The sequence below is a fragment of the Tenebrio molitor genome, chromosome 4, assembly GCF_963966145.1.
Source record: "Tenebrio molitor chromosome 4, icTenMoli1.1, whole genome shotgun sequence".
Lineage (NCBI taxonomy): Eukaryota > Metazoa > Arthropoda > Insecta > Coleoptera > Tenebrionidae > Tenebrio > Tenebrio molitor.
Genome location: NC_091049.1, coordinates 9,486,435 through 9,508,318, shown reverse-complemented (window position 1 = coordinate 9,508,318; position 21,884 = coordinate 9,486,435). Strand labels below are relative to the sequence as shown.

Genomic DNA, 21,884 nt, shown 5'->3' with positions numbered 1-21,884 from the left:
CTACAAAAAGTTAGGTTGTGTTTTTAGCACTGTATTTTTATTTATGTTTAATTTGGCAGCAATTGCACGTACTGATACCCCATCCCTTAATCTTGTGGTGATTACCGCTTTCTGTTCTGGCGTTAAGTTCGGTAAGATCAAAAGAGAACACGAGTGGAAGCATCGCGCTCAATCTGTACCCGTTCTGAAGAAGATGCAGACTTTTTGCGCCGCGTTGTGACCAGGGTTGAAAGTTGGGTCCATTTTTACAACCCAGAAACAAAACAGCAGTCGATGGAATGGACGCATCGTGGTTCTCCAAGACCAAAGAAATTTCGAGCGCAAAAATCAGCTAGAAAAGTTCTTGCTTCAGTTTTTTGGGATTTCCGTGGAGTAATTATGATAGATTATCAAGAAAAGGGCCAGACAATAACTGGACCATTACTAGCCAGCTTACGAGAGAAAATCGTGGAAAAAAGACGAGGCATGTTACCAAAAGGTGTGTTGTTTTTGCAGATTAATGCACCTGCACACACATTGCCATGAAATCAATTCGGAATCTAGGGTTCTAATTACTGGAACACCCACCCTGTTCTCCAGATCTAGCCCCTTCGGACTATCATCTGTTCGCTCAATTGAAAAAAGTCTAAAAGGACCTACATTTTTTTGCAAGGAAGACGTAATAGAAGCTGTGGAGGTATAGTTTGCAGAGCAAGAGAAAATATTTTTTTTAAAGGGTTAAAGGTATCAAAGGCTCGCTGTACTAAGTATATTAATTTAAGAGGAGACAACGTTCAATTATAAAATATTTTGCGTTTAAAATTTTTGTTGCTTCTATAGTAGGCTAAGAACATAATCGTATCAATACGCCCTCGTATTCCCGTTGCTGAAATTATAAGTGGTAAAATCGAAATTTTTTCCAAACACCAAATATTTCTGGCGTCTCTAGTGTTAAACGAATAAAAACTAGTATAAAGTTTGATATAAAGTTAAAAAATGAGTGATATAGTCCATTTTTTTTATTATAGTCCGATGAGCTTAGTCCGAATCAAGAAGTCGACATGACCTGCGTCTGATTTCGACATTTGACAGCATTGCATGGTGCTACCAATATTTGATATAGTATATAACGGTATTAGGCCGATATGGGTTATATAACAGACATGGTTGAGGTATTGTAAAATCGAGGCGGAGCCGAGGTTTTATAATCAACCGAGTCTGTTATATCCATATCGGCCGTATGTTGTTTTATAGTTTTCTTTATACCAATAATACTTAACATTTAACGATGATTTATTTGTAAGACTGACATTTCTCTTTACTTCAAAAATTAAATTTAGTTGTCATCTATGCCGTAACCGTAGCAACGGTAGCAAAAATAACGGCCTCGGTCTGATAATTTTGAATAACGGCCTAGTCTGTTATAGGTATCATATCAATCAAGCATTGAGTACTGATAAATCCTAATAACAGTATGGTATAAAGAAAACTGTTTATCAACTAATAGGTAAAATATATTAAAAGTTGTTGAAAACGACACTAAACAACTAGGTTTGAACTATCTTTCTTTCTTCCTAGATTTGTTTCGGCAATGCCACGTAAGATCAATGCCCTTACACGCTAATAAAAATTTGTTAATGTATTTTACACGGGAACGAGATAATAATGGTCCGCTTCTGCCAGTGGGTGCTGTTCAAGAAAGAGTTGCATAGCCTTTCCTTGTCATCATACGGCGGAAATTTCAAGCAAAATTAAACAAAATTATCACAAATGTAGTTACGACCTAACCTAAAAATTTGACGTCGCTAGTGGAATAAACGTACAATTCGCATCTTGCTCTAATCGCACATGTCAAAGCGAGGTGCATAGTGGGACGGACTTAATAAAATACGTACAAAAATCCAATAGCTTGTTTTACATTATGTTGAAAAGAGATATACTTTGTCCAGCGAGAGATTGGGTGATTTTAAATTGTATTAAATTAACCCAACACTACAAAATGCACTAGAATACATTAATTAAGGCATAATTTCAGGGCAAAAATGTTACTGCTTGAAGGATATATTTCAAATTTCACGTGCACTAGGTACTACTTCCTCTACGTAGAATTTAATGGTTTTTATGTCAACCAATAATCTCTCGTTGGACAAACTTTAGCAATATAACAGTTGCTCTGCTTATTAATTGATCCATCGGACTATAATTAAAAAATGGACTATAGTGATGCTGAACAATTACCGGATGAAATTTAAGAAGAGGCAAGGAGTGGGGAATTGAATTTATTGCCTGAGAAGTCTCGGAAACTTTATCAACAAGCCTACAGAAAATTCCTCGTTTTTGTGAAAAGCAGAAAGTCAAGCTATATTCAGAAGTTTTGCTGGTTGATTTTGCGGAACTATAAAAAAAAATGAGGTAATTGTTCACTTTAACTACTTCTGGAATTTTCGCGTTTTTTATGGCTAGACAGCCTCAGGACGTCCTCCTACATCGTTTCCCACAAGTCAAACCTTGTGCAAATGAAAATTTTCCTTACCCTTTAGTTATATTAAGACTTGGCGCGACCTTGACGCGACTTTGAAACACAACAAGACAGAAAAAAAAGGCATTTGCACAAGGTTTGAATGGTGGGACACGATCTAGGAGGACGCCCTGAGGCTGTCTAGCCAGAAAAAACGCGAAAATTTCAGAAGTAGTTAAAGTGAACAATTACCAAAAATGAAACCTTCTACTTCTACAAATGTCCAAAAACAAAAGTCAATGAAAAAGCGCAGAGAGAGAGAGAGAGCAATAAACCTTGGGCTGTCACTATCCACAAGTTTTTTTGAATTGACAGTAAAATAACTGACGAAAGTCCGTGGCCGTAACTGTACCTGGTGTTACAAGGAACGCCTCAACTTCGAAAACACTCTGTACACAGGGTGAAGGTTATGTAGATATTTGAACCTGTGATAGAACCCCACAAAAAGTAACGATTGACCCACTAATGTCTTATACAAATGTTGATATTTTTCGGAGAAAAAGGAACTCAAAGTTTTTCAAAAAAAGTTTGGAAGCCACTGAATTTTATGAAAAAATAGGTCAAAAACAATCACAGTAGACTTTTTTGGTTGTCATTTAATGCAAAATTAAGTCACTTTGACAAGAACATCAATCTTAACCTCGATTTATAATTAATTTGGTCGAGTCTGGAACCATTAAAGTCAAAAATGAAGTGACATCCTTCGAAATAACTTCCCTGCGGCCACTCGTGGATTCATTCCCAAGCACAATTGATAATTCGTGACCAGTTTGAAAAATAATCACTTATAATATCCCTAGTGCATTGATTATTTCCGGAAATTTTTTCGAATGCATTTCTAAAACGTATTAATTAGCCCGAGTGGAACACGAGTGCTAATTACGTTTTGGAAATGCATGAGAATAAAATTTCCGGATATTAATCAATGCACGAGGGCATATTCGGTAAGAAAATCGCAACGACACGGACATTATGCTTCTTAAATTATAAATTTTTAAATTGTACGACACTCATTAAAGACCAATAGAAAAATTAGTTCACGAGCCATAACCAAGACAACAATAAAATAAATGATTTTTATTGGCTGAAAAAATTTCCACTTATTAATTTCATGTTGGGTTAGCTAGGTGCAAAAAATTTTCAGGAAATCTCAATGTTGTTATAGAAACGACACCGAATTCTGTTTTTCTATTGGCTATTTTTAAGTGTCGTGCTATTTTCGACATAATTTGGACTACTCGTGGAATTATAAATGATAATAATTTTTCGATAATTTTAGGACCATGCTAAATTATCGGTGTAATTCGTTCCTAATTGGTCCAATGATTCAAAATACTACAAACTGATTGGTTGAAATTTTCTGAGTGGAATTGTCATTTATAGTGCCACGAGTAGTCCAAATTATGTCGATTATTTTTCAAACTGGTCACGAATTATCAATTGTGCTTGGGAATGAATCCACGAGTGCGTCAGCACGAGTGAGATTCCCAAGCACAATTGAATGAGTGAAAGGAGTTTGAAAAATAGTCTACATAATTTGGACTACGAGTTGTATTCGGAGGACTATTCCATGAACCAACTTTGGCAATTTGGCAGCAAATCGGAAGAAGAAATTAACGCAGAAATCGAAGAAAATGTTTCCAACAACTCAAAAAAGACACGTGAGTCCATTTGGAAGCAATTCCCAAGGCTGCATTCATTTGTTAAAAATTATCGCTGGGATCACTAGTGGTAGAGGTATTTTCATATTTGGTGGCGGAAACAAAAGATTGAGAAATGTCACAAAAATGTATTGTCAGTGTCAAATTTCTCATAAACGCCGTAAAAAGGAATGTCTAGGTAAATTTAAATTTTCGCTAAATAGATTGAAAAAACAAATTCTAAGGAAACCAATTTTTGTCAGTGCTTCAAAAGGAAAAGTTATTCTCATATAATCAAACGTATTACAAATTATTTCTCTAGTTCGACGATGAATAACTTTCTTATTGCCAATTTGCTGCATTTCTGTCGAAATCACGAACGTCTTTGAGAAATTTGACACTGACAATACAAATTTGTGACATTTCTCAGTCTTTTGTTTCCGCCACCAAATATGAAAATATCTCTATTACCGATACTATTTCCACGAGTGGGAATCTTGAGTGCAATTTTTTGAAACCATGGTAACAAATGTGTAAAATTGTGTTTTTATTGGTCTATTTTTAACAAATGACAGGTGAATGGAATAGTCGCTGTAATCATCTCCTACTTCCTCGAATTATCGGTTGTAATTCCACGAGAGCTCTGAAATGATCGATTTTTAACGCGAAAGATCTCCTAGGTAACAACGAGTGTCACTTTGACAGTATTCATTATTATGTCAAAGTGACACGAGTTATTACCTTTTGAGAGCTTGAGTGTTAAAACAGATCATTTCAAGATTACGATTGGTCGAAAACTATGATGAATGAAATAATCGCTGTAATTTTCTTCTCCTTCCTCGAATTTTGATAAACTCATTTTTGATCCACAGTAAAGTTTTTGTTGTTTGCAACTAAGTTACGGAGGTTGAGGCGTTACACAACAATAATGAAATAAATCTATTTTTTTTTTAATACACTCACCGGCACAAAAAAACGACTCATTATGATTTCTTTAATAAATGATCTTGAAATTATATTTGTGCTTATTTTTCTTTATTATACTTAAATTGGGATATTTTCAATCATCGGGAGTGCCATGGTCACCATGGCAACCGAATTGTTTTGTTTAAATAAATTGTGTTTTTGTCGGTTGATTTACGTGTTAAACGATTTAATGTAACAATACGAGATACTACATAATTCAAAATGCTGTTCAAATTTTGGTAATTTTTTATAACATAATTTTTTTTCTGAAAAATTACTTTTTTTCATTAAAATTTTATTTGCTGTGTTTAATGTTTTGTTTGTCGGATATTCTTTGGCAAAGAATAACTTAAATAACACTTATCAATACTACATGATATCAAAAAATGTTTCTAAGAGTAAGAATTATTTAATTACGTTAATAAAATTCAAAGTGAGTCGTTTTTTGTGCCGGTCAGTGTAGATTGTTTCATTACACAAAGGTCATTAGGAAGCTTATTAAGTAATAAATGCAATACTTAAAACTGTTACATGTAATCTTATGGAAAATATGTACACTCTACATGTTGAATGACAAATATTTTTTTCTATAACAAATGAACAAATAATGTCAGCAGTACAAATATTAAATTTGTTAGACATTGATATTTCCCGATTATTTTAAAGTTTCTTCCAATTCGGTTAGGAAGCTTTTAATTAACAAAAAAAAAAATTAAACATGACTACGTTTATTTGAGTTATAGGCTATGATTTTTTAATACCGGTTGTTGTCGGTTGTCGAAATTTTATATACCTAACTAATTATTGATAAGGTATATTTGAGAATTTAAAAAAATTTTTTTGTTAATAAATAAGGGCGTAACAGTTTTATTAGTTTTCTGAAATTAACTGTTAATTTACCTATAAAGTTTTTGCACTAAATGAATCTGTATCTGCTAGCGCATCAAACCCTGGTGGCACAATTACAAATTTTGACTTGGTTAGCTAAATAATTCGCATTTTTATTTAAACGCAAACCAGACGGGTGATTTATGGCCCAAATGCTATAATTTGCCAACAAAAGGGCCATTCACTAGTAGCAGCCCATTTTGACCGTCTTACTTACAGCTTTGCTATAAAAATGACAGTTTCCATTGTCACCTAAATTTACGACAGCACAAGTACAAGGTCATAAATAAAAATGATTTTGAAAGTTTAAATGTAAAACTGCGTTTAATTCAAAATCTAATTGATGTTTTTTTCGCTGATTTCGTAAATCATTATAGGAAGTGAATCTGGGTAGGTCAGTATAAAAATCAGAATTTGACTTTTTGGTTGAAATTTACATTTTATTTTTTTTTTTGCTTTGTTTGTAAATGAAAAATTATCAAAAAATTATGACATGTACCTTACTAATAGCCAGGTAAGTGTGAAAAATTTCGACAATTTTATTTAATTAGAAGTCCCGATTTCTCGCGTGCGCGTATACGATGCCCCACCCGGTATACAGGGTGTTTCTGAAATAAGTACATTAATTTTAACTGGTAATAGAACTCATCAAAAGGAACAACTTTTCTCTCTGACATTTTGGCGAAAAACGTTGCGTAGTGGCTTAAAAAAATAGGAAAGATTTTCCTAAAACCGTTCATATCTCCAAAACTAAGCTACCTAAAAACGTGAAACAACCAGATTCTTACGAAGTGGATTTTTTGCTATACGGGCAGATTTCTTTGAATTTCGATTTCTGCGTTAAAACACGTTTTCTGGATGAAAATGGACGTTTTTTTCATATTAGCGCTGATCTCAATTAGCCATTGCAGTATTTAGTGGCCTAGGGCTATTTTAGTGAAAAATCGCTCCAATTTTTTTTTGGAATTAAACATCGTTTTTCGACAAAATGGTAGATAGAAAAGTTGTTCCTTTTGACGAGTTCTATTACCAGTTAAAATTAATGTACTTATTTCTGTTACACGTTGTATGTATTAAACTACACAGTTTAGATGTTCTAAGATTTTTTTTTACGAGTAGTAACATCTTACAAGGACTATATCATTCATTACCTTATAAATCAATAAGAATCTTTGATTTTCTTTAGTTACCATATATTGCAGCGATTATTTTAGTAACCAGGACGATTTAGAATATACGAACCTTTGTACTCGTATATCCGAATATACCAACCTTCCTATTTTCGCTTCCCGCCTTAACTTAACAAAATTTTTTGCGCTAGCCATCACATTAACGTCACATCAAATTGCTCTGCTACTGAATGCGCCCAGTCGGTTTCGGGAACCTGTTACTTATTTTTTTATTTATTAATTTTTTTATTCATGATATAGTCTACACACAGAGAACAGTTTATTTCAAATAAATAAAATTAATTATTCACCAATAAATGATTTCTTTACCGGCGGCGAATTAAACTTTTATTTATAGGAACTAAACCATTTAATTGCATTACATTTGCTATTGACCACAAACGCTTAATTACAAATTTGGAGTTTTGCTTATTTGGAGTCACTTAAATTTGTTTGTGAGAATTAAAACATTGCGAACAAATTTCGATAGTTTTATTAGCCTCCAGTTGGCTTTACTGCGCACAACAAATGTATATTTTAATTTTCTTACCTTCTTTATTTATAAGAAGTTACAATTTATTTCTAGAAACTGCAAGTTTATTAGCATGTACTATCGCGGCCAAAATACTTTGGTCGTCAATGTGACATAAATGACATTCAATTGTAAAGCAAACTTTAGGATGTTTAACCTTATTTTTTACTACTGTCAAAATTATTTTAATCTATCAGTGTCATACGGGTGGGGTAAATCCCAGCTGCGGAGGCAGGGTTCAAAAGCAAAAGATCAACATGGTCACGGTTTAGACAACCTTCAGAAGCAAGTAAGTCGATTCTATATTTATCAAAAACTGAAGGTGCCATATTTTTGACAAGAATAATTTGAAATTGTCATGTATATTGACATTAATACTTGATTTACATTTGAAGTGTCAAAAAGTGACGACCAAAGTATTTTGGCCGCGATAGTACTCCAGCTTTACAGTTGCAGCAAAATGTGTGGATAGAACGTTCTATAGTTGTTTATTTCAGAGTATCAAAATAGTCTTCTGAAAAATTAATTATCGGCTGTTAGTTGTGAAGGATTTATTAATGGCAAATTTATTGTTTATTCTTGAAATTTACATATTTTATCTATAGGTGGTATGTAGGTACATATTTGGAAATTAAAAAAATATATTTTGCAAATATTTTTTTATTTAAGAAATACTTACGTACTGGTTTATGTATACATGGTAACATTGCAGTTCTAACTAAACTACTTAACTAACTATTCTAACTAGACTACTTAACTAAATTACGAACGGAAAAGCTTATAAAATTGCCGAAAAACCTTTACTGAATAATTTTTGCAATCATATGTGTTCCATCAATTCCTATATGAATGGATCGAGGAATAATTAAATGTTGTGGATTAAGTTTTATAATTCTTTTTCTATTTTGTTTAGTTGAAATCTCGATTTCAAATGCTGCCATGTGACTGTTAAAACCCACAGTGACACAACTGTCATAAACAATGTAAACGCTACCGCTCCAGTCTGTGACAACATTTCGAATTACACCAAAAATTGGTTCACTTACGTCATTTGTTTTATCGTGAAAAGCATAACCGATTTTATAGAATATTCCATTAATTTTAGCCCAACTAACTACATACAAGTCACTGATGCAGTCTGTAGGAAATGCATCGTTTAAGTTATAATTCTGTAAAGTACCAAGGAATTTGCCAGTTTCAAACGAATTTTCGATTCCCTTATTACTCAAAAGTCTATATGCCAATCGCAATTGTAACTTTAGTGATAACGTATATGGTAAATTTATTCTAGAGTTAACAATGTGGGCATTAACTTTCGACAATTTATGCATAGCCTCATAACGAATGGACGATAGATGTTTTAGAGGACCAACACATAGCATAGTTGAAGGATAGTGAACTAAAAAATGATACTTGGGTTTCAAGCCTTCTTGGAATAATTCTTGATAAAGACTGTTATGCTCGGCAATTAAACATTTTAAAAGGCTCAAATTAGAAGTTGTAATTGCAGGACTCGTAATTATGTCGACTATATCATATAACAACAAATATAGCCTCCAATGTTCGTCTCCTTCTGGGATTTTGTCACCTATTATTATTCCAAAGTAAGTTACAAGAGCAGCCATTTCTGAAGCCGACATTATTAAACAACCCTTAGTTAGATGATGGTCAGAAATTGCTGGTATAGGATTGCCTATGTCAACATTGCTGTTATATTGGAAGTATTTCAATCGGTGATTTAAGCAATTTAGTGAGATATATTTTTTTGATATCAGTTGTTTTATAATTTTCGCCATATCATATCTACAAATACCCTCATAAATGTCATGCATTAAGTCAAATGTGATATTTTCAACATTGTGATAGTTTTTTAAACTGTTAAAAATACAGGAACCTTGAACCCCAAATTCTTTGTTAACGACGTCAAGCTTATAATTTTGTTGATTCCTCAAAGTGGAATAATTTTCAAAAATGGCCACCTGAGTTTCAGCTTTGCTGCTTCGACATTTACGACAAAAATAATGGCTGCTAAAAGATTCAGTAAATCCGAGCAAAGAGTTAAGTCCCAGATTATCTCCTAATACAGCAAATAAACAAAAGTAAACTCGCAAATTACCTTCTGGAAGTTGTAAAGTAACACCATTCGATTCTAGAAACTGTAATTCCTCAAGTAATGAATTAAATGCCTTTCTATTTCCAAACATTGACCTATCAGAGCTGTACATTAATTGACAAAGAAAAATATTATTTAACGTTGAAGAAAAAGAAGGTGGAATGCCAGCAATTGTATAGTATAAGGCACCTATTTTATGTATACCAGCTTTAGAACCTAAAGGATTATTCGATTCAAAATCGTCATAGTACAGTAAAATCGGCAAAACAATTTTTTCACCAAAAGTGTGTTGTAGATTTTTCCACAAGCTCCCACAAAAAATGCTAGACAATTCCTGATCCTTATTTGATTCACTGACAATAAATGATTGAATGACGGTAAAAACGCCAGGAAGTTCCAAAAATTTTTTTAAGCATTTTCGCATAGGAATTACTTGCGCCTCACATTTTCTTGAGCTCATGATAATTGTATTTTCCGGATTTCTACGACTGTCCGGCATTTCACCAATAACAACAGACTTTGGCTGTATTAGGTATTTTTCAGATTCCATGTATTTAAAACGTTTATATTCTGTTTTAAAGTTTTCAAATACACTGAAGTTAAATATAAATATAAGGTTCCAATAAATTTTAAGAGACATCGAGTCAGATCTGTGTCTGTAAGTTGAACTGGTATATCTTTAGTGTTTATTTCATCAAAATCAGAAATGGCAGCATTATCATCTTTGTCATTTTGGGATACATTACTTCGATTACTTAAGTCACTGTCCACGCAAACGTTCCTTGTCTTAATATGGTTTGAGGCTACAACCAAATGATTACTGCTGTTCATATGTTTCTTCAAACTGAATACATTGGAAAATTTACGTAAACAATATTGATAACCACATAAATAATTTTGCTGCAAAGGATGTTGTACTTTCAGATGAAAAATAAAAATATTGCATTTCAAAAAGGTTTTTCGACATTTCGCAACATTGTGATCCTATACTGATTTTTGATTTTTAATTTGATTGTGGAGTTGGAAGATCTGGGGCAGTTTTTTATCACTTTTTAAATGAATATCGTAAATGATCCACTGGATAAGAAACCATATATGTTCAGCCTCCAACGGATATTGTAAGTCAAAAACTATAAAAGACTTGAAACATACGTCAACGGCTTTCAGCAGAGTTGGCACTGTATATAAAATGTCATGGATGTAGAGATGAACAGTCTGGATGTCGTAAAATGTTGGGCCGACGATGATGATGTATGGTTGGACGGTCATCCCAAAGCTGGCCATTTTAGTCCTTTTCGCCTCAATGGCATCGTGAATGTTACTTGGAGCCTGCAATTGCTATTACTAATATACTTGTTTCAATATAAACAGAATGATATACCTTAACGTGAAGAATGAAACCCTCCTGGGATTCTGCCACCGTAGGTTTCCAATAAGTTTTTCCTCCTTTCTTTACCACTTTGCTAGCATTGTTCGAAACTGTTTCGAACAACACTAAAAACTTAATGACATCTTCGGAATCTACAGAAATCATATCGCACTTTATTTATATAGAACGCGCCAAGATAATTATGAATTACCCTTTTTAAGCTTTCCGCCATTCAGCAATTCAAACAGTATGCCGTTGGTCGGCTTCTTGTTTTTTGATACTTCTAACACGCTTTCAAATGTTGATGGCCAATGTTCGAAAAGCATGCAAACTTTGTCTGTATATAGTTCTTCGAAATCACTTTCTATCTGAAAAAAACAAGGGAACCTAATTATGAAAACGTGTGTAGGGGTGCCCCATAATTATTCGTTTAAAAAATTTCAACGTTAGGTTTTGTTGCGCAAACTTGTGAAATAATGGGTTCCCTACCAGTTATTTTATAATTTAAAGCATTACCAGTAAATATCCCGTGGATAATTTTAAAATAGGCCAGTCGTCATAAATCGATGATATCGTAATGGGGTCGTTATTGGGGTTAGGAGAAGAAAACTTTTTTCTTAGTTGGAATGATTTTTTCCAGTGCGCTAAAACACTTTCAAATGGCTCGCAATTGTTTTTGAGCCAATCTGCGCTTCTCATTACATCATCCAAATCTACAATGTAATTCGTTTTATAAATATAGATAATGTTACCCCATTTCCACTCATTATGGTATAAGCCCCTTCCCCACGCGGAAATGGAGGTACCTAATATGCATAGGTCTACATACCAACATGAGATTCATCTCCACTTCCTCCATTATCGTCTTCAGAGGTATCCTTTTTGGATAGCATTTTGCATTTTCTTAAAAATTGTAACATGTTTCGATTTTTGTCTACCAGTTTACCTCTTGCTATGCCAGCTGTATTGGTTTTGGAGTACCTTTTAGGAACTGGAGCAGAGAAGTACACTTCTTTGCATTCTTTTGGAAATAATTCCACTATCGCATTGGCGACTTGTGACAATATGTCATTCGTGAGGCGGACGCTGGTGGAGAAAAATAATCATTGTAACACACCCACTGTTTACCACTTACGTAATTATAAGTACTAACTTTATATCGATATCAAAAAAGTTACAGATGACTATGTTCGTTAAATACCCTTGGCACTTAGGACTCAACCCTCTGTCATTGTATGACGCCATTATGGCTTGGCCAGTAACAGTTTTAGCAAGTAATTTCTTTAGGTCAAAATCCACCATGCACTGATGGAAAGTATTATCTCCAAGCTTCATTTTTTTAGGGAGAGGTTGATCTGATTGTTCATGTTCATTATTACTTTCTAGTATTAATATCTCAGCATTCAATATTGTGTTCGAGAGAGGTTGATTTGTTGCCGATTGAACATTTTCGGTATCGTTGTCAAATTCTATTTCAGCGTTCAATCTGTCATTGACATACTCGTAACTGTTTGCAGATAAATTTGATGTTGATGGTATGGTGATGGTGGAAACTTCTGAATCTGTAATGTCAGGTGTATCCTCTGACGGTCGCTGATAATCGCCCTGTTGAACAGGAACGTATTATTCTATAGTGCACGTGATCATGTGATTCACAAGAAAGATAAACACACAAAAATAGTAAGCATAATAAGTATACTCATTTAAACCAAAAAAATGAAACGAAATAAGCTTACATGTAACGGTTGTGCATTATGTATATTATGATGCCAATGTCTCTTTATTCTTAATCGTTCACCTATTGACGGTACAATTGTCGAAAATAATTCATCATTTCGTGTTAGTTGTTCCAACTCCTCTAGAGTAATTTGGTTTTCTACAATGAACATTTTTTATAATAATAAATTTTACATTAATAATGCTACGAGGTATCTACATATTTTCACATTTACTTAGTTCCTATATACAGAACATTCACACAGAAAGTGCATAAGGATAGATAAAGAGAGAATGATTAGTTCTTTATATTGAAAGTAAAAACTGTGCAAATAGACTCACTAATATACAATAACCATCAAAATTTTATAGAATATTATTGATGAGATAAAGAAGGAGAATTGATTATTCAATCCAGTATTTTTTTAATTCATAAATTTAGAAATTTAGAATGAGGTAATGTGTGTAATTAATACTTATTTATGTATAGTAAGATTACTCAATAATGGACCCAGTTATTTCAAAAAGTTTGCGACAATTAGTGGAAGTAACCAACTGGATATTAAATTTTTGGCAGAAATTAACTCTAATAAAATAAAATCTCACATGCTTAGCTTGGGGTTAACCATGTTTTAAAAGAGTGTGGAAATTACCCAGTTTAGTGACATTATGGAACAATTAGATATTTTGTTTATTTATTTTTAAAAAATTTCAAAAACTTTTGAACATGCAATGACCATTATAAAAATTGGATAACTTAGTCCTCAGAAATTAATATCAACAATGCGCGCCAAATTACACCCTGAACCTACATTTTTAGATAACTTCTGTGGCGCGAACGCCATAGTGCACAGACTTAGAGCGAGGAACAAAAATATGAAATTCATCTGTAGGAACGGGATGGGTGAGAACTGATAAGTGATAACTCTATCAGGATCAGGTGGTTACAAGCTGCTGCCCATTACTAAAGCTAAAAACGTGAAAATATGATAAAAATACTAAAATCCATTAGCCTTTGTGATTTAGTCTATTTTAATTTAGTACTGCCTTAGAAACAATCCTGCTGCAAGGTTCGATATGTAATGTTGCGCAATAATAGGTAAAGGTAGGTACTCACCTGTGAAGACTTGCACCAAATGTTCTAGGTTACACTTTTCAATAAGGAATCTAGCTAGGTCCCAATATTGCTTTTCCATTTTGATTATTTTTACTAAATTCCACAATTCACAAGAACACACTCACATTAGACGTTGGCACAGTCGAAATGCCAATATGCTAAATGCATTGTCATCCTTACAAAAATTTACTACAAAAGCACGTTCGTCGATACCCGATATCGGAAGAACGTAATTCTATTCTTATGAATAAAATTTAATAATGGTAACTAAATTGTTCTTTCATTTATATCCTTTTTGATTTGTTTGAAACAAAATCATTCCTCAGCTCATTCCCATAAAAAAATGTTATTAAACGCAAACAAATGTCTTACAGCATTCAAACAAATCTTTTTGATTTTCTTCACACAAGGAAGTATTAGTTGTGTATAATAACGATATTGCAAATAAATGGTTTGGTTGCAGGAAATTGTCGTAATTTTTTCTCATTTCTTCTAAGGAGTAAAGCTGTGTTCCGTATAAATTTTCTTAATATAGAGTAACAAATGGATGTGTGTGCAACTAAATAATACACCACAAGTAAAAACAGGAACGTTTATTAACGTAAAGCAGAAAATTTTTCTGTGTGTACCCGTTATCAACTCGAGGATGGAAAATTCTCATATACATACAGTATGAGTCAATTGTGGGGTATTTCTGAAATGGTTTTTGATGCATCCAAAAATACTAATTCCAGCATTCACTAGATATGTAATTAAAAAAAATTAAAACATTAATCCATGATTGCATTGCTTTGACTATTCAATTCACCTGTTATTTTTCAAATATTAACCAATAAAAGAGCAGATATGTACTTTCGTAGCCTAGCAACAGAAAATTCCAGCGAATATTCCACTCGTGAAAATATAACTGACTATTCCACTAGTGGTCGAGGTGAATATTTTAAACAAACCTTGATTATTATTTTTATTCAAAGAAATTATTACTTTCTTACGAAGTTAACTAAACAATGAAATCATGTGTAACATAGATTTGCGAACTAGCTTTGAAAATTTTTATTTTAATCATTGATTTGGTTCATTGAATAGTCTGTTGAATACAACTCGTAGTCAAAGATAGTAGAATATTTTTCCGATGGTATCACTTATGGTCATTACGCTTTTGAACACCATTCGTGCTACGCACTCATGGTGTTCATAAAGCGAATGACCATTCGTGATACCACCACAAAAATATTCGACAATCTTTGACTACTCGTGGTATTATAACTGAGAATTCTCAACTTTGCCTTGACAGTTTTGCTAAAACTTGGTTATGAACTCTTATGACTCTTATGAGTTATGACTCAAACAATGAGAAAGTTGACATGGTTTCTCATCTACGGGGTACGTATGTCGTAAAAATGCCATGGTCGCTGCAGATCTGTATTTACAGAAGTATCCAAATTGCAGCCACATTTCTATTTATTTAATTTTTTTACAAAATCAGTTAGCCCTTATTGTTGGAACAGTTGGATGTGCATAAATGAACAAGACAACAACGTAAAGGGGTTCTAGCAACGCCTTTAGATTTTTTTCTTGTGGGAAAGAGTCTACCAAACACCTGTACTTACGATTGATGAACTCAAAGAATTCGTGATGAGTGCATGGCCATAACGCCAGAGACATTACACAACGTTCAAAGATCCTTTTTAAATAGGGTTGACGCGTGTTTACTCCAAAATGGAATGCATGTTGAACAATTTTTACGTTAGTTTTCTTTTTACGTTGTCATTTTGCTGATTAAATTTCCCACATTGTCATTTTGACGTTTGTAGCCAAAAACGCAATTTTGATTCAATATATTATTTATATTAAACACAGTATCAAGCAGTAAGTGGAATTAGTATTTTTGGTTGCTTCTAAGAAAATTTCAGAAATACCCCACAATTGACTCATACTGTATAATATACCAAGGGAGTGTTTGTAGCAAGAAAATTACACGAGGGCGCCAGCCCGAGGGTAATTTTGAGCGACAAATACGAGTGTTGAATTGCAAGAAAAAAATTCTGGCGATATATATCTGTCCCTCCCGAGGTATATTCGGAAGAGATACGTCCGAAAAAACTTTTCCCTAGGTAAATTATATCGGAAATTTTCCCTAGCTTAATTAAATTGTGATTGGTTGCTATTCAAACAATTCGGAGTTGTGATTTGTCAATATAAATCATCTGACATTTGAGGGCGATTCTCTTCCGAATATAACTCGGGACACATATACAGGGTGTTTTCGAAGTTGAGGAGTTTCTTTTAACATGTGATGCGTTGTTCTAAAGAGTTTTAGCCAAAATCACCTTAGTAAAATGTGTATCGCAATGAAGATACAATAAGTTAATTTTTTTGAAAATTTTGAAACCGGTCCTGTTTAATTTTGCGCTGATTTGTTAGCAACTAAAATTGACAAAAAAAAATCAAATGAGCATGGACGTTAATTAAAAATACTGTCAGAATTGTCATCTAATCAGTCGGAATGGGTTATCATTACGAAAATAACGAGCTCACAGATATGTTGCTAAAGTATGGGCAATGCTAGCTGCGGCGTCCAGAGAGTACGCACAGCGATTTTCGGAAAGATTCCATCCTGGGCCACGTCAGTTTATTAATCTAGTACAGCGGAGAAATAGACAGGACCGGACTCAAAATTTTAGAAAACTATAAAAATATGCAATCAATTATCTCCGTTAATACAAACATTTTACTAAGACGATTTAGGCTGAAATTCTTAAGAATAATGTATAGTACCTCCTGTTACAAGGAACACCTCAACTTCGAAAACACCCTGTATATCGCCAGAAATTTTTTCTTGCAGTCCAACACTCGTGTTTGTCGCTCAAAATTACCCTCGGGCTGGCGCCCTCGTGTAATTTTCTTGCTACAAACACTCGTGTGTCAGGACTGCTCGAAAAAATTTCTGGCAATATATCTGTCCCTTGGTATATTATATACCGTGTGTATTATGAAAAACCTTTGGTGCTATAACTTCCTTATTTTTTATCCGATTTTAACAAATGATACGTCAAACAAAATCGCTTTAGAAACACTATAGCCCGACATGCTATGATTTTTTTTAACATTATATTTTTTGACAGACCGCAGCTAACTTTTTTTTTAAATTGCACTGTATATTTTTTTATCTTTATTTTGATAGACGTTTATCTTCTGAATACACAAACATTAAAATAAAAAATCAAAAATTTGTTTTTAATAAAAAAAATAGAATTTCCAAAAATCAAGTAACCATAACTTTACTATAGCAAATGTTTGAAATTACCTCCATTTGTTCACATACTGCTACGATTCTTTTTATTAAATCATCTCTGTTATCGGCCGGAGTCAAATAGACATTGTTTTGAATGTCCATAGCTGTCTTAGTCACTTTGCAAAATTAGAATGCACTTTTATTACTGTTTAATGTGACTGCTTGATTTAAAAAAAATACATCATTTTTAGTTTCTTCTTTTTGTTTCTATGCATGAGCATGGTTGTTTACATTTTCATATTTAAAATAAAAATCTCTATAAAACTGAGTAAAAAATGTTATTAGTGCCATTTGAAAAAAAAAAAGTTGACTATCATTTGTCAAAAACAGAATTCAAGAACAAATAATGGATTAATTCAAATTGTAGCCTATTTAAAACGATTTTGTTTGACACATCATTTATTAAAATCGAATAAAAAAATAAGGAAGTTATGGCACCAAAGGTTTTCCATAATACACCCGGTATGAGAATCGCCCGAAAAATCTGTTCCCTAGGTAAATTATATCAGAAATTTTCCCTAGGGAAAATTGTCGCTTTATTAAATTGTTATTGGTTGCTATTCAAATAATTCTGAGTTGTGACATTTAAGGGCGATTCTCGATTATACTCGACGTGTTACCTGAAACACCACTCGATCTACGATCTCGTGGTGTTTCCAGGCAACACGTCTCGTATACCTAATCGAGAATTTTCAATCCTCAATCAAGTTGTATTATATGTATAATATATTATTATTTTCAGTCACTTCTCACTGTATTTTGGTGGTTTTATTTCTCGTAATGTTCTAAACATCTTCCGTCAAATTCCTAAAAATACAAATTTCGACATTATCTGTTATCGAAATATTGCGATGTTTTTTTTTATCTACTCTAGTATCTAGTCGGTCGCTTTTTTGTAAATTTTTGACAGGTTTTCCTTCCTCATAACGATTATAAATAGTGCTTCTATTATAATTCCCGGTTAGATATTTTTTTATAGCAAACTTTGTCAATTTGTCATAGAAAATGATAACGCAGGAAATTGACCAACATTAGTAAACATTCTTTAAAATAATGTTTATACGGTTTTTGAATATTCGCATTTCCCTTTGAGTGCGATAAGGTAGTTAAGACTGATTTTTTGCAATCTTATTGATCTCATGCACACAGGGTGAAAGAGTGACTTTTTACAGGAAAGATCTAATCCTGGAAGAACAATTTTAAGTGCATTTCTGTACCATGGATCCAAGATGAAGGAAATTACAGTAGAATTAAATAATGAAAACTTTCAAACTTCAATTGATACCTACTCATACCGGGTGTTCATTTAATGTTCAAAGTGGATCCATTTTTCCAATGCCTCACATGTTACAATTTGTGAATAGTGAATTTATTTGTATTTTTTATCATATGTGGATTATCAGCATCAATTGCCAACAAAATAAGACATTTAAAGATTTAACACAGGTCAAGTAAAATTTTGTTATGCTGATTTGGAACATTGTACTCAACATCCAATTAGTTAAATGTCGATTTAGAAAAGACATTGAAGAATCGGGAAAAGTAATTCAGTTTTAGTATAGTTTATTTGTAAAAATTACAAATGTTATGTATGGATATCTGTATGTTGATTATTATTCTTTTACATATCTACGTATTTTAAAAGATTTGAAACTACCAAAAGAAAAATAGAGCAATAATCAATTAAACTGAATACAAAATTGTTGATTTATCTTTCCGTGTTTTGGATAAGCGATCAAACCTTGTCCTTCACACATCACTCCTTTGTCAACATCCATAGCCAAATTAGTGCAGGGATTGACAACTGTAGAGTCACAAGAGTCGATCCGCCATTGCTGATTAGCACGACCATGCTTCTCAAAGGTGATCAAACGGGCGCAACTCTTTGCACCACCCTCAATATCCAAAACTTTTCTGAAATCAATATGACACAAGTTACGAAAATGAATGTTTCTGTTTGCGAAACTCCTTACCCATTGGCGACGTTCACGATCAAGAAGTTGCCGTTTTGAGTGCATTCCAGCCACCACAGTTGTGTTGGGCATCCTGTGTAAGTCTGGAGCTTCACCTGATATTGGCTCGCGTCAAGCACCATACACGTTTGAGGATTCACGATAACGACACGGTTTCTGGGCTGAGGAACGCATTTTTGGTAGATCTGAGCTATCACTGTGCACTTCTCGATGCGGCGATAGTGAGGGTGGCAGCAGCAACTTGATGGACAAGAACTCATTTTGGTTGCGATTAGCTTTGACGGAAATGCGTTATTGGGCTATCTTTTATACTACTTGCAGCGGTTTTACCAGAGATAACGATATCTGTGCGGGAATTTCGGGTGTGACCTTTACACACTTTTGGTTAATTATAGGATTTGATCAAGGGGATTTGGTTGAAACGTTATCATATCTGCAGCTAAATTTTTTGAATGAATCAGCATGGTGTTTACGTTATTGTGATAACAAATGATTCAATATTTTTTAGTCATTGATAAGACGCATCTACGTAATTATGTGATATTCAAGAAGTGCTTTTTGAAAAACTATTGTTTTGTTGCCAAACTGTAATTTTTATTATTCAAATTTTAGTTTACCAAGTGCTGTTATAGTGCACATGTCAAAACCAAATTAGCGAGGGTAACACAAAAATTTGGTGGATAATTTACCTTTGAGAAAAAGCTTATATTAATAACATAATTACATAAACATTTTTGTTTTACAATACAAAAATTTCCGATAATATTGCGGAATCTGGAAAAGTGCCCCGAATGCTTGCAGCGTTTCCACGTTGAATGGCAAGGGAAATCCTCTCGAAAAGGAATTTCTTTGATTTTGAATCGCCTGATTCTGCGATAAGTCGGTTTCCGATGAAATTAATGAAATCGATGGCTTCTTTGCACCAAGGGCCTAAGGTTTCAAATGCTAAACCTTTAAACACGTAGTTTGACGAAATGATTGAGAATGGTTTTAATGACTGCAAATGGTGTGTGTTATTATGACTTCGCTGGAGATAAGATTTGATGTTACGTAGTGATCTCTTGGTGAATGATCGTATTGAAGTATTCGTATAGACAATGAATCATTTGTCTATTAATAGTTATTTAAACCTTAAGGGAGGTAAGTAATATTAACCAGTCTAGGAACTGTTTGCTCCCGAGCGATAGAGAGAGCTAGCAATAGAGTCCTAGACTGGTATATATTTACCTCCCGAATTGTTTATAATATTTTTTCTACTCTCAAAGTTATTTTGAATTGCATAGATTCTTTTTGATTAATTTATTTTAATATTTGAATAAAATATTAATATGCCTGTTGCCAGTTGCTTTCATCACACAAAGCGTGAATATTAAAAGCGTCGTATCAAAAGTTTGTAAAATGAATTTGAACAAGCTGCGCTACGTTTCGCCTCGCCAGTACAACTTTGCGTAATCCCTCGCTCACACATAAACACGATTCAGCTGGTTCTCTGTTATTGAAAGCGAACCAGCTGAATCGTGTTTATATGTGAGTGGGGTATTACGCAAAGTTGTACTGGTCGACTTGTCCGGTACTATTTCGTCCGGACACTGGTAATAACACAATCTACTCGTTTATTCCGTACGTCCTTACTATAGTTCATTTCCGAAATATATGCAGTGACGTCACGCCTGAATCAAGAAGCCGACGTGTCGTTCGTCCGTATTTGACATTTGACAGCATGACATAATGAGTTGTTTATGTTACCCCCATTGTCAAAAAATTATAGTATTTTTTGTTCGACACTATCAGAATTTGAGAATTTTCTCCTATAGTTTGTCTCTATTCAAAATTTCCACCACCTGTTGAATTATGTTGGCAAAATAAAAATATTTCTAAATTGGGGATTCTTAATAACCACAGATGGCAATATAATTATTTCACAAACATGTTTCGAAAACATTAAAATTAGTTCATAAGTTTATTTTGCTTTTAAAATTTGATTTTCTACCTACTTACTTGCTGCATTTTAAAAAAGGTTTTCGTTCTTTTGCTTTATTATAAAATTTTAAGTTGTAAAAACGGAAATTGACAGATAACTTAACACAGGCCCGGACTGGCCACAGGGCAGATCGGGCAAATGCTGACTCGATCGATTGGCCATTGATTTTTCTGCTATTTAAAAAAAATAAGGAAGAAAGGAATTTCCGCGGATATTTCCAAGCCAGATGATCGACTCAAATTACGGAAAGCAGAAAAATTCCTGCCAGTCGAACGTGCAGATTTGTTATCATGTAAACAATATGATACGAATTCTTTAGCGGTGCGAATATTTCCGCGTTGGTGTGGGCGTGAGGGATCCTTTAGTGTTTTTAGTTTTGGGCCGCCTCGCCGGTACGTTCTAAAAGCTTTCTTCGTTTTTTGTTTTGCTATAGTGTAGACACAAAAAAAATAGTGTTATATTATAAACTTTAAAAAGATATCGTTCCGTGTGCGCGCAACAACTAAGTGAGTGAGTACTGAGTAAGTATTAATTGAGTAACTTATCCTACATTTATCTACTAGTATGTTTGTCAAAGCATTATTTTCTTTTAAATAAATTAATATAGTTCACAACACACACCATGAAT

The 21,884-nt window shown here is 33.5% G+C and overlaps 2 protein-coding genes across 2 annotated transcripts; both read right to left on the bottom strand.

Moving 5' to 3' along the window:
- Window positions 1-8,336: 8,336 nt before the first annotated feature.
- On the bottom strand, window positions 8,337-14,635 carry LOC138129792 (uncharacterized). The gene is made up of 7 exons (XM_069046092.1): window positions 12,911-14,635; window positions 12,328-12,779; window positions 12,004-12,260; window positions 11,691-11,887; window positions 11,386-11,542; window positions 11,187-11,326; window positions 8,337-11,134 (listed from the first exon to the last, which is right to left on the bottom strand). The coding sequence occupies exons 1-7, from the start codon at window positions 13,061-13,063 to the stop codon at window positions 10,790-10,792; spliced, it is 1,701 nt and encodes a 566-aa protein (XP_068902193.1). The 5' UTR covers window positions 13,064-14,635; the 3' UTR covers window positions 8,337-10,789.
- A 4,213-nt stretch (window positions 14,636-18,848) lies between these two features.
- LOC138129796 (uncharacterized) lies at window positions 18,849-19,576 on the bottom strand. Its single transcript, XM_069046098.1, has 2 exons — window positions 19,276-19,576; window positions 18,849-19,216 (listed from the first exon to the last, which is right to left on the bottom strand). The coding sequence occupies exons 1-2, from the start codon at window positions 19,533-19,535 to the stop codon at window positions 18,982-18,984; spliced, it is 495 nt and encodes a 164-aa protein (XP_068902199.1). The 5' UTR covers window positions 19,536-19,576; the 3' UTR covers window positions 18,849-18,981.
- Between the last annotated feature and the right edge of the window lie 2,308 nt (window positions 19,577-21,884).

Coding starts and splice junctions, on each gene's coding strand:
- LOC138129792 (XM_069046092.1), bottom strand. CDS start 13,063: ATGTTCATTGTAGAAAACCAAATTACTCTAGAGGAGTTGGAACAACTA. Junction 12,780..12,910: donor ATAATGCACAACCGTTACAT/GTAAGCTTATTT, acceptor CCTGTTCAACAG/GGCGATTATCAGCGACCGTC. Junction 11,888..12,003: donor TGGAGATGAATCTCATGTTG/GTATGTAGACCT, acceptor ATTACATTGTAG/ATTTGGATGATGTAATGAGA.
- LOC138129796 (XM_069046098.1), bottom strand. CDS start 19,535: ATGAGTTCTTGTCCATCAAGTTGCTGCTGCCACCCTCACTATCGCCGC. Junction 19,217..19,275: donor ATCGTGAACGTCGCCAATGG/GTAAGGAGTTTC, acceptor TATTGATTTCAG/AAAAGTTTTGGATATTGAGG.